The sequence below is a fragment of the Oncorhynchus tshawytscha genome, linkage group LG22, assembly GCF_018296145.1.
Source record: "Oncorhynchus tshawytscha isolate Ot180627B linkage group LG22, Otsh_v2.0, whole genome shotgun sequence".
NCBI classification, from domain to species: Eukaryota; Metazoa; Chordata; class Actinopteri; order Salmoniformes; family Salmonidae; genus Oncorhynchus; species Oncorhynchus tshawytscha.
Window position 1 is genome coordinate 45149194 of NC_056450.1, and position 13493 is coordinate 45162686.

At 46.9% G+C, this 13493-nt stretch overlaps 1 protein-coding gene across 1 annotated transcript in view; it reads right to left on the reverse strand.

Annotated features, from left to right (window-relative positions):
• Positions 1-11748, reverse strand: part of ikbkg (inhibitor of nuclear factor kappa B kinase regulatory subunit gamma) — a 39048-nt gene extending 27300 nt beyond the window's left edge. The window contains 3 exon segments of the mRNA XM_042303596.1: positions 4946-5211; positions 5306-5448; positions 11501-11748. Coding sequence (XP_042159530.1) covers positions 4946-5211; positions 5306-5444 — 405 coding nt within the window. The 5' untranslated portion in view covers positions 5445-5448; positions 11501-11748.
• Between the last annotated feature and the right edge of the window lie 1745 nt (positions 11749-13493).

Genomic DNA, 13493 nt, shown 5'->3' on the forward strand with positions numbered 1-13493 from the left:
AACACACTGGGGACTCCCAGCCTTATGCTGATACAGCCTTACTGAACACACTGGGGACTCCCAGCCTTAGCTGAACACACTGGGGACTCCCAGCCTTAGCTGAACACACTGGGGGACTCCCAGCCTTAGCTGAACACACTGGGGGACTCCCAGCCTTAGCTGAACACACTGGGGGACTCCCAGCCTTAGCTGAACACACTGGGGGACTCCCAGCCTTAGCTGAACACACTGGGGGACTCCCAGCCTTAGCTGAACACACTGGGGACTCCCAGCCTTAGCTGAACACACTGGGGACTCCCAGCCTTAGCTGAACACACTGGGGACTCCCAGCCTTAGCTGAACACACTGGGGACTCCCAGCCTTAGCTGAACACACTGGGGACTCCCAGCCTTAGCTGAACACACTGGGGGACTCCCAGCCTTAGCTGAACACACTGGGGACTCCCAGCCTTAGCTGAACACACTGGGGACTCCCAGCCTTAGCTGAACACACTGGGGGACTCCCAGCCTTAGCTGAACACACTGGGGGACTCCCAGCCTTAGCTGAACACACTGGGGACTCCCAGCCTTAGCTGAACACACTGGGGACTCCCAGCCTTAGCTGAACACACTGGGGGACTCCCAGCCTTACACACTGGGGACTCCCAGCCTTAGCTGAACACACTGGGGGACTCCCAGCCTTAGCTGAACACACTGTGGGACTCCCAGCCTTAGCTGAACACACTGGGGACTCCCAGCCTTAGCTGAACACACTGGGGACTCCCAGCCTTAGCTGAACACACTGGGGACTCCCAGCCTTAGCTGAACACACTGGGGACTCCCAGCCTTAGCTGAACACACTGGGGACTCCCAGCCTTAGCTGAACACACTGTGGGACTCCCAGCCTTAGCTGAACACACTGTGGGACTCCCAGCCTTAGCTGAACACACTGTGGGACTCCCAGCCTTAGCTGAACACACTGTGGGACTCCCAGCCTTAGCTGAACACACTGTGGGACTCCCAGCAGGGCTGTGAGCCTTAGCTGAACACACTGTGGGACTCCCAGCCTTAGCTGAACACACTGGGGACTCCCAGCCTTAGCTGAACACACTGTGGGACTCCCAGCCTTAGCTGAACACACTGGGGGGACTCCCAGCCTTAGCTGAACACACTGGGGACTCCCAGCCTTAGCTGAACACACTGGGGGACTCCCAGCCTTAGCTGAACACACTGGGGGACTCCCAGCCTTAGCTGAACACACTGGGGGACTCCCAGCCTGTGAGCTGCTGAACACACTGGGGGACTCCCAGCCTTAGCTGAACACACTGTGGGACTCCCAGCCTTAGCTGAACACACTGGGGACTCCCAGTCAGGGCCGGATGCAGCCTTAGCTGAACACACTGGGGACTCCCAGCCTTAGCTGAACACACTGGGGGACTCCCAGCCTTAGCTGAACACACTGGGGGACTCCCAGCCTTAGCTGAACACACTGGGGGACTCCCAGCCTTAGCTGAACACACTGGGGACTCCCAGCCTTAGCTGAACACACTGGGGGACTCCCAGCCTTAGCTGAACACACTGGGGACTCCCAGCCTTAGCTGAACACACTGGGGGACTCCCAGCCTTAGCTGAACACACTGGGGGACTCCCAGCCTTAGCTGAACACACTGGGGGACTCCCAGCCTTAGCTGAACACACTGGGGGACTCCCAGCCTTAGCTGAACACACTGGGGGACTCCCAGCCTTAGCTGAACACACTGGGGGACTCCCAGCCTTAGCTGAACACACTGGGGACTCCCAGCCTTAGCTGAACACACTGGGGGACTCCCAGCCTTAGCTGAACACACTGGGGGACTCCCAGCCTTAGCTGAACACACTGGGGACTCCCAGCCTTAGCTGAACACACTGGGGACTCCCAGCCTTAGCTGAACACACTGGGGACTCCCAGCCTTAGCTGAACACACTGGGGACTCCCAGCCTTAGCTGAACACACTGGGGGACTCCCAGCCTTAGCTGAACACACTGGGGGACTCCCAGCCTTAGCTGAACACACTGGGGACTCCCAGCCTTAGCTGAACACACTGGGGACTCCCAGCCTTAGCTGAACACACTGGGGACTCCCAGCCTTAGCTGAACACACTGGGGACTCCCAGCCTTAGCTGAACACACTGGGGGACTCCCAGCCTTAGCTGAACACACTGGGGACTCCCAGCCTTAGCTGAACACACTGGGGACTCCCAGCCTTAGCTGAACACACTGGGGGACTCCCAGCCTTAGCTGAACACACTGGGGACTCCCAGCCTTAGCTGAACACACTGGGGGACTCCCAGCCTTAGCTGAACACACTGTGGGACTCCCAGCCTTAGCTGAACACACTGTGGGACTCCCAGCCTTAGCTGAACACACTGGGGACTCCCAGCCTTAGCTGAACACACTGTGGGACTCCCAGCCTTAGCTGAACACACTGTGGGACTCCCAGCCTTAGCTGAACACACTGTGGGACTCCCAGCCTTAGCTGAACACACTGTGGGACTCCCAGCCTTAGCTGAACACACTGTGGGACTCCCAGCCTTAGCTGAACACACTGTGGGACTCCCAGCCTTAGCTGAACACACTGGGGGACTCCCAGCCTTAGCTGAACACACTGTGGGACTCCCAGCCTTAGCTGAACACACTGGGGACTCCCAGCCTTAGCTGAACACACTGTGGGACTCCCAGCCTTAGCTGAACACACTGTGGGACTCCCAGTCAGGGCCGGATGTGATACAGCCTTAGCTGAACACACTGTGGGACTCCCAGCCTTAGCTGAACACACTGGGGGACTCCCAGCCTTAGCTGAACACACTGGGGGACTCCCAGCCTTAGCTGAACACACTGGGGACTCCCAGCCTTAGCTGAACACACTGGGGACTCCCAGCCTTAGCTGAACACACTGGGGGACTCCCAGCCTTAGCTGAACACACTGGGGGACTCCCAGCCTTAGCTGAACACACTGGGGGACTCCCAGCCTTAGCTGAACACACTGGGGGACTCCCAGCCTTAGCTGAACACACTGGGGGACTCCCAGCCTTAGCTGAACACACTGGGGGACTCCCAGCCTTAGCTGGGGGGACTCCCAGCCTTAGCTGAACACACTGGGGACTCCCAGCCTTAGCTGAACACACTGTGGGACTCCCAGTCAGGGCCAGATGTGAACACACTGGGGGACTCCCAGCCTTAGCTGAACACACTGGGGACTCCCAGCCTTAGCTGAACACACTGGGGACTCCCAGCCTTAGCTGAACACACTGGGGGACTCCCAGCCTTAGCTGAACACACTGGGGGACTCCCAGCCTTAGCTGAACACACTGGGGGACTCCCAGCCTTAGCTGAACACACTGGGGGACTCCCAGCCTTAGCTGAACACACTGTGGGACTCCCAGTCAGGAACAGATGTGATACAGCCTTAGGAACACTGGGGACTCCCAGCCTTAGCTGAACACACTGGGGACTCCCAGCCTTAGCTGAACACACTGGGGACTCCCAGCCTTAGCTGAACACACTGGGGACTCCCAGCCTTAGCTGAACACACTGGGGGACTCCCAGCCTTAGCTGAACACACTGGGGGACTCCCAGCCTTAGCTGAACACACTGGGGACTCCCAGCCTTAGCTGAACACACTGGGGACTCCCAGCCTTAGCTGAACACACTGGGGACTCCCAGCCTTAGCTGAACACACTGGGGACTCCCAGCCTTAGCTGAACACACTGGGGACTCCCAGCCTTAGCTGAACACACTGGGGGACTCCCAGCCTTAGCTGAACACACTGGGGGACTCCCAGCCTTAGCTGAACACACTGGGGGACTCCCAGCCTTAGCTGAACACACTGGGGACTCCCAGCCTTAGCTGAACACACTGGGGACTCCCAGCCTTAGCTGAACACACTGGGGACTCCCAGCCTTAGCTGAACACACTGGGGACTCCCAGCCTTAGCTGAACACACTGCTCCCAGCCTTAGCTGAACACACTGGGGGACTCCCAGCCTTAGCTGAACACACTGGGGACTCCCAGCCTTAGCTGAACACACTGGGGACTCCCAGCCTTAGCTGAACACACTGGGGACTCCCAGCCTTAGCTGAACACACTGGGGACTCCCAGCCTTAGCTGAACACACTGGGGACTCCCAGCCTTAGCTGAACACACTGGGGGACTCCCAGCCTTAGCTGAACACACTGGGGGACTCCCAGCCTTAGCTGAACACACTGGGGACTCCCAGCCTTAGCTGAACACACTGGGGACTCCCAGCCTTAGCTGAACACACTGGGGGACTCCCAGCCTTAGCTGAACACACTGCGGGACTCCCAGCCTTAGCTGAACACACGTTTCTTTACCAACCATGTGGGTACCAAAAATGTATTCCAATGAAACATTTCCCTAACCCCTAACCTAAACCCTCTGAAATAAACCTTTCCTTGTTTTACCTCTGGTCCCCACAAGGATAGTAAAACCAAACACACAGAAGTAAAAAAACAAGTGAGCCACGGAATCTCGCTGTCACATCAGTATGTGGACCACCCCTTCAAATGAGTGGATTGGGCTATTTCAGCCACACCCGTTGTTGACAGGTGTATAAACTCGAGCACACAGCCATGCAATCTCCACAGACAAACATTGGCAGTAGAATGGCCTTACACTACATGATCAAGAGTGTGTATCTTGGAATTTACACTGTTCTATGTATTAGACCTAGATACTGTGTGACGTTTCACATGTATGTATTGCAGCCCTTAACTAATAGTGTTCTGTGCTATGCATTATGTCATGTGGACCCCAGGAAGAGTAGCTGATACTTTGTGGCTAATGGGGATCCTAATGGGGATCCTAATCAATACCAAATCCAGATTTGTCCGTCGGACTGCAAGATGTTGAAGTGGGGACGACGACAATTGAATCTATCTATATTCATCCCTCAATCTATCTGCACTGACCAGCGAGGATGCCATAGGTCCGTTGGTCTCCGAGCCATGGATGGGGCCGTTGACCAGCAGGCCTTGGTTCGCTCCAGGGTTGGAGGGGCTAGAGGGGCTGGCCAGGCTGGAAAGGCTATGGTTCTCCATGGCCAGTCTCTCCACTAGCGCCCGGGCCTCCTGGAAACGACAGCTGAGGAACTCTCTCTCTTCTCTAGACCTCCGCTGCCATTCCTCCATCTCCTCACAGCGCTGACGCAGGGCCTGGTTGCTGCGCTGCAGCGCCTCTACACAACACACACACATACAATCCGTGCCTCAATGTGGATCCAAATAAAATATTTGTGTTTGAATAAATGTGTGTGTGTGATTGAGTCCTACCTCGGAGCTGCTGGTTGTCTCCCAGTAGTCTAGTCACCACCTCATTGGCTGCCAGCTCAGCAGGAACCTGAAGAGCCACGTTACCCTCTTCCCCTGCCATCTCCCACTGCAGGGCCATGTCTGCCTGGGGCTGCACCATGTCGCTGAACATCGTATTATATAGAAAACAAGAAATGTATACAGACACACCATCACTTCAGAATTACAGTATCTGTCTGTTGGCACTGATCCAATGATGCAAAGCTACTAGTACAAAACACTAGGAAGGTTTCCAAGGTTTATTCAACAAAAGCAATGTAGTAACAACAACAAATCATTGCAACATATGTAATGGAAAGGCAATATATGTAGGAGCAATGTTTTAAAGATCGACAACCATTTTATTTTGTCAAACTTTCTTTACAGTGACAATAAATTAGGATTGCCACATACTTTTGAAGGTACGCGAGGCACGTGATGTCATCACGTAACAAGTTCCACTCCACATTTAATTCTAAATGCCTACTTCTTGCAAAAATCATTATTTTTAAAGTAAAAAAAAAAAATATTGCCCTGACTTCCAAGAATGCCTGTTTTTCTGGTTGGCTGGCAAGTTTCACCATCCAATTATATCACATCTACAGGAGGGCAAGTTTCACCATCACCATCTACAGGAGGGCAAGTTTCACCATCCAATTATATCATCTACAGGAGGGCAAGTTTCACCATCCAATTATATCATCTACAGGAGGGCAAGTTTCACCATCCAATTATATCACATCTACAGGAGGGCAAGTTTCACCATCCAATTATATCACATCTACAGGAGGGCAAGTTTCACCATCCAATTATATCACATCTACAGGAGTGTACGTTTCACCATCCAATTATATCACATCTACAGGAGTGTACGTTTCACCATCCAATTATATCACATCTATATCAGGAGTGTACGTTTCACCATCAATGGCACCATCCAATTATATCAGACCACCATGTGGCGATACGTTGACACATGAGAAATATTAGAATATGGCAAATATTAGGTTGGACAATAGAACAAGTCAAAATTCACCCAAGGCTGAAAAACAGCCAAAGAACGTTGTCCGAGCTGGAAAACTAGTAAATGAAATTAAACGAACCTTCACTGAGTCTCTTCTGAATGGAGTGACGCTTATAATTCCATTTAAATGTCACAACATTTTTTATCTCTTTTCATTTTACCACTACAATCTGTTTGGATGAAACTGGGGAAAAAAAGACTTGTGTAGAAAGTAAACATCCACCCATCGATAGTATCAACTGTGCTTATGTCTGAGGAATGAGGAAGTAGGGAAAACTTATATTTCTGGTCTATTGTTCGATGACAGCTGAGCTCGCTGCCCAGACTTAAATAATTACAAAGAGGAGATTCTCCTGATTAAATTGGTGTACGACTTGAAAAAAAAAAAAATTGAAATATACACAGTGTGGTTTTTGGTGAAATAGACAGTTATACTCCTATAGGAAACAATGGGGCGACCTCCCAAGTTCCATGAGTGAAAATCTAATCTTGAAATTTTAACAGCTTTCTATACTATCAACACCAGCTGTCAGCTGCCCAAATTTACATCTTTAGAAAGAATAGATTATCCTGAATGAAATGGTGTAGAACTTCCAAACAGTTTCTAACCAGTTTTATTTTCTAACAGTTTAAATTGAGGTGTGTTCCACCTCATTAACTCACATAGAAGTTGCCCATTTCAGCATCGAGGACAATTCATGTTTGAGGTTTTACTGAGCCGGACAAACTTCTCTCTTCGAGGAGAGCCCACGCACTTCACGCAGATCATGTATGCAGACGTGTGTCCTGCACGATTTGGCACATTTTCTAACCCTAACCCTTGTTGTTTCCCATACAAATAATACATTTGGACGTGTGTGCGTTCCTAAGCTCCTTGTAAGCTCCTTCCTAGTAAGCTCCTTGTTTTCTGGTTATCGTGTTGTTTCTACTGTAGCATGAAGTATGTGTGTATCATAATGTATTTACAGTTTGTCACATTTTTTATACTTAATTCATTCTGATTATTGCATAGATTATAATGGACACCTATGATGTGTGTAACGTGCTTTTTTAAAGGTTGATTATAATGAGCTAATGCTAAGCTATTTGGCAGCTGTGTATGGCACCAATGTTTGTTGACATTATACAATGCATTCTGAGGTCACGTAAACATCTGTCAGACCAAAGATGTTAAAATGAGGTGAAGGAATGGTTCACTCATCTTTCAGGTAAACTTACAGAAGCGAATGAAAGGAAGTGGATGATCGTAGACAACACACCCTTCAACATGCATATTGCAAACAGACCAAATGTATCTGGCCTCCTCTTATTGTCTTTGGTTGACACTAAAAAACAAACATGGCGGGCAACACAAACTACCCCATCTTCCTTAATTACTGTCGATTCTAGAAAGTGTTTTACTATATTATTTCGATCAATGTTGAGCTCACCTGTGATGTGATGAATTATGAATAGTAATTGCTATTAGCTAATTCATATTGTAGTTTCTGTCAGCCGAGAGTTATCTAAATATGACGGATTGTATTGTGTCAATATTTCCTCAGTTAGGACTAATGTTGCCTACATTTCTCGGTTTGGATGATTGTGTTATGCAGTCATTACTTCTGTGAATGTCTGAACATTGCATCCAAAAATAAATGTGTTACATTCAGGACATAACTTTGTAAGGACTATCTGTGTTCGTGCAAAATGTTTGTGAAAAAAATAAAAAAAATCAGTGACTAGGTCAAATGCGTCACTGATGCGCCACTTGAAACTGGACGCTCTAAATAGGCATTCTAATCGAACCCAGTTTGAGCGTACAATGCAGAATGCTCATTCCCGTTTGTCCGTAGGTGTGAACAGCTCAAGAGGAAAAACAGTATAGTTTATAGCGCTCTCTTGCGTATAGTTTATACCTCATTCACGACACTGGTGCTTCTACACCTGCATTGCTTGCTGTTTGGGGTTTTAGGCTGGGTTTCTGTACAGCACTTTGAGATATCAGCTGATGTACGAAGGGCTATATAAATACATTTGATTTGATTTGATTTGCTAGGCTCATAATCTGGGGTAGCAACAGCGTCAGAGCTACAAATCAATGAGCTAAACCCATCCACATGGTTTGCAACTCCGTGAACCTGCGCAGCATTCGCTCAATTCGACACTTATGAACATGTCAAATTACCCAGCTGCAATTCAGATAACAAATCAGCAATAGAAAAAGGTTGTCTTCTGGTTGTTTAATTTTTTAAAATTTTTATTTAACCTTTAACTAGGCAAGTCAGTTAAGAACTCATTTAAATTTCCAATGACGACCTACCAAAAGGCCTCCTGTGGGGACGGAGTCCTGGGATTTAAAAAAATAAATACAATATAAATATAGGACAAAACACATCATAACAACAACACTACACTACATAAGGAGAGACCTAAGACAACAACATAGCAGCACCACAACACTACATAAGGAGAGACCTAAGACAACAACATAACAACAACACTACATGACAAGACAACAACATAGTAGCACCACAACACTCATAACATAAGACAACAACATAGCAGCAACACAACACTACATAAAGAGAGACCTAAGACAACAACACAACACTACATAAGGAGAGACCTAAGACAACAACATAGCAACAACACAACACTACATAAGGAGAGACCTAAGACAACAACATAGCAACAACACTACACTACATAAGGAGAGACCTAAGACAACAACATAGCAACAACACTACACTGCATAAGGAGAGACCTAAGACAACAACATAGCAACAACACTACACTACATAAGGAGAGACCTAAGACAACAACATAGCAACAACACTACACTGCATAAGGAGAGACCTAAGACAACAACATAGCAAGGCAGCAACACAACACTACATAAGGTAGACCTAAGACAACAACATAGCAACAACACTCACTACAAAGGAGAGACAGACAACAACATAGCAACAACACTACATAAGGAGAGACCTAAGACAACAACATAGCAACAACAAACACTAGCCTACAACAGTCACTACATAAGAGACCTAAGACAACAACAACACTACATCCTAAGACAACAACATAGCAAGGCAGCAACAAACAGTCATAAGGAGAGACCTAAGACAACAACATAGCAACAACACTACACTACATAAGGAGAGACCTAAGACAACAACATAGCAACAACACTACACTGCATAAGGAGAGACCTAAGACAACAACATAGCAACAACACTACATAAGGAGAGACCTAAGACAACAACATAGCAACAACACTACACTGCATAAGGAGAGACCTAAGACAACAACATAGCAAGGCAGCAACACAACACTACATAAGGAGAGACCTAAGACAACAACATAGCAGCAACACAACACTACATAAGGAGAGACCTAAGACAACAACATAGCAACACTCACTACAAAGGAGCCTAAGACAACAACATAGTACACTACATAAGGAGAGACCTAAGACAACAACACTACACTACATAAGGAGAGACCTAAGACAACAACATTGCAAGGCAGCAACACATGACAACACAGCATAGTAGCATCTCAACATGGCAGCAGCACAACATAACAGCAACATGGTACAAACATTATTGGGCACAAACAACAGCACAACTGTCAGTAAGGTAGAGACAACAATACATCACACAAAGCAGCCACAACGGTCAGTAGAGACAACAATACATCACACAAAGCAGCCACAACAGTCAGTAAGGTAGAGACAACAATACATCACACAAAGCAGCCACAACAGTCAGTAGAGACAACAATACATCACACAAAGCAGCCACAACAGTCAGTAGAGACAACAATACATCACACAAAGCAGCCACAACAGTCAGTAGAGACAACAATACATCACACAAAGCAGCCACAACAGTCAGTAAGAGTGTCCATGATTGAGTCTTTGAATGAAGAATGAAATCGGCCACATATTGAAAAAGAGGACAGGGTCATGAGTTGTGTTTAGATTTTACTACTTTTTTCTGTAAAATAAATAATGGTTAACCAAGACCAGAACATGTGTAACGTATGATAGTTATGTACCAGCCATCGCTATCAACAACGTGTACCCAGGCGAACAGTAAGCTTGCCCACCAAGTTGCTAACCTTTTTCTTATTATTAACAAATGACATGAGCCTACAGGGTTAACGCGAAGCCGGCATTGTAAGGCAGAACAATGGGCTGGGAAGAGAGTTGGTGCTCAGAGCTAATAGAGGAGTGTAACCCGCTGTGAAATTGCTTGGGGTGCACAATAATAGCCTTTCAGTCGGTGGCATCACTCGCTCTGAGACCTTGAAGTAGTTGTTTTCCCTGCTTTTGTGGGGCGACGGGTGACGATGCTTCGAGGGTGAATGTTGTCAATGTGTGCAGAGGGTTGGAGCCCAGGGCGAGGAGAGGGACGGAAGCTCTACTGGTACAGGAGCAGGGTGAAAAAGGCCCTAAAACATGGCCTGGTTTTTATGCGATTACTTCAAAACTACGGCACGCAGCTGCGACATATGGTCATATTATTAAGCTGGGCTCCATGTCAGATGCAGTGAACTAGTTTTTAAACATAAACAGAAGTGTTACAAATATGATGAAATGAATGCGTTCTATCCCACATGAGGTGAGAGAGCATACAGGCTGTCGCCAATGTAATGATCAACTTGTCTGAATGGGTTCTGGAAACACTTCAACCACTACATTTGTAATCAACACTGTTATGTAACGTTGTGTGTATCGCCATTACGTCCAGTTCAATGGAAACGCAACCTTAAATTAAATTGTCACCTGTTTTCTACGCGAACTTTCTAAATGACAACAACAAAAACAAGTTACTGGAGAAACAGCCAGTCCTCTCGGAGTTAGCCAGCCTACTTTCGCTTCTAGTTCCATCGGTGATTATATCTAGTTAGCGGGAGTTTGCTAAGTAAAGATAAGTTAGCTAACTACACACCGTGGTAACTAATGAAATACGGGCAGCTCGCTCGCCAACTAGTCATATAAATCCTATTAGCTAGAAACTCCGTCAACAACACCGTTCGACTGGTAAGGTTAGCTAGACTGACATGGGTAAATGCGGACTAGCCATGACCATCGCGTCAGCTAGTTAGCACAACAGTGGCTGGTCAATGACACATCTAGCTAACTTGATGTCAAGAAAGCTTACCTTTTCTCTGTAGCTCTAGCTAGCGTTAATCAGGCTAACAACGGTAGTTAATTAAATTAATAGCTCTGGTTTGATTGTCGCAGACCAAGCGTATTTCCGCAACCGACACCAACTCTACGTTGTGTTTTTATTCAAATCTGGTTAAAAAAAAAATAAAGTATTTCTAGCTGATAGGTCTCTTGACATTATGCTAATGCTAGCTGTCAAAGTGACATTATGCTAATGCTAGTTTGCGCCAGGAACTCCTACTTCCGCACTGTCAGAGATGACGTCATCTTCTTTGACGTTTAACGGCGGCGGGCATCTAAATAATGTTGCATTACCGCCACCTACTGGACTGGAGTATAACTCCCTTATACTTTGCTTGAAAATAAATACCTTACCATCTAACACTACACTCACAACAACAAAAAATGTGTTACTCCACTATTTACATCTATTTAGGCCTACTTCAGGCCATAAATGCTAAAAATCCAATCTTACTGAAACATATATCACTTGTTGGTTTATATCTCTGTTCTAGTACAGATCTACTAGTCACACCACTCCTCTCAGGATCCCTCCCCCTTTACCCATCTTCCTCTACTTTCTTCACTACCTCAGCATAGGTCAACTTCTGCACTACTCTAACCCTGGAAACCTCAACCTGCCTCTCAACCATACAGTGCCTTGCGAAAGTATTCGGCCCCCTTGAACTTTGCGACCTTTTGCCACATTTCAGGCTTCAAACATAAAGATATAAAACTGTATTTTTTGTGAAGAATCAACAACAAGTGGGACACAATCATGAAGTGGAACGACATTTATTGGATATTTCAAACTTTTTTAACAAATCAAAAACTGAAAAATTGTGCGTGCAAAATTATTCAGCCGCTTTACTTTCAGTGCAGCAAACTCTCTCCAGAAGTTCAGTGAGGATCTCTGAATGATCCAATGTTGACCTAAATGACTAATGATGATAAATACAATCCACCTGTGTGTAATCAAGTCTCTGTATAAATGCACCTGCACTGTGATAGTCTCAGAGGTCCGTTAAAAGCGCAGAGAGCATCATGAAGAACAAGGAACACACCAGGCAGGTCCAAGATACTGTTGTGAAGAAGTTTAACGCCGGATATTTGGATATAAAAAGATTTCCCAAGCTTTAAACATCCCAAGGAGCACTGTGCAAGCGATAATATTGAAATGGAAGGAGTATCAGACCACTGCAAATCTACCAAGACCTGGCTGTCCCTCTAAACTTTCAGCTCATACAAGGAGAAGACTGATCAGAGATGCAGCCAAGAGGCCCATGATCACTCTGGATGAACTGCAGAGATCTACAGCTGAGGTGGGAGGCTCTGTCCATAGGACAACAATCAGTCGTATATTGCACAAATCTGGCCTTTATGGAAGAGTGGCAAGAAGAATGACATTTCTTAAAGATATCCATAAAAAGTGTCGTTTAAAGTTTGCCACAAGCCACCTGGGAGACACACCAAACATGTGGAAGAAGGTGCTCTGGTCAGATGAAACCAAAATTGAACTTTTTGGCAACAATGCAAAACGTTATGTTTGGCGTAAAAGCAACACAGCTCATCACCCTGAACACACCATCCCCACTGTCAAACATGGTGGTGGCAGCATCATGGTTTGGGCCTGCTTTTCTTCAGCAGGGACAGGGAAGATGGTTAAAATTGATGGGAAGATGGATGGAGCCAAATACAGAACCATTCTGGAAGAAAACCTGATGGAGTCTGCAAAAGACCTGAGACTGGGACGGAGCTTTGTCTTCCAACAAGACAGTGATCCAAAACATAAAGCAAAATCTACAATGGAATGGTTCAAAAATAAACATATCCAGGTGTTAGAATGGCCAAGTCAAAGTCCAGACCTGAATCCAATCGAGAATCTGTGGAAAGAACTGAAAACTGCTGTTCACAAATGCTCTCCATCCAACCTCACTGAGCTCGAGCTGTTTTGCAAGGAGGAATGGGAAAAAATTTCAGTCTCT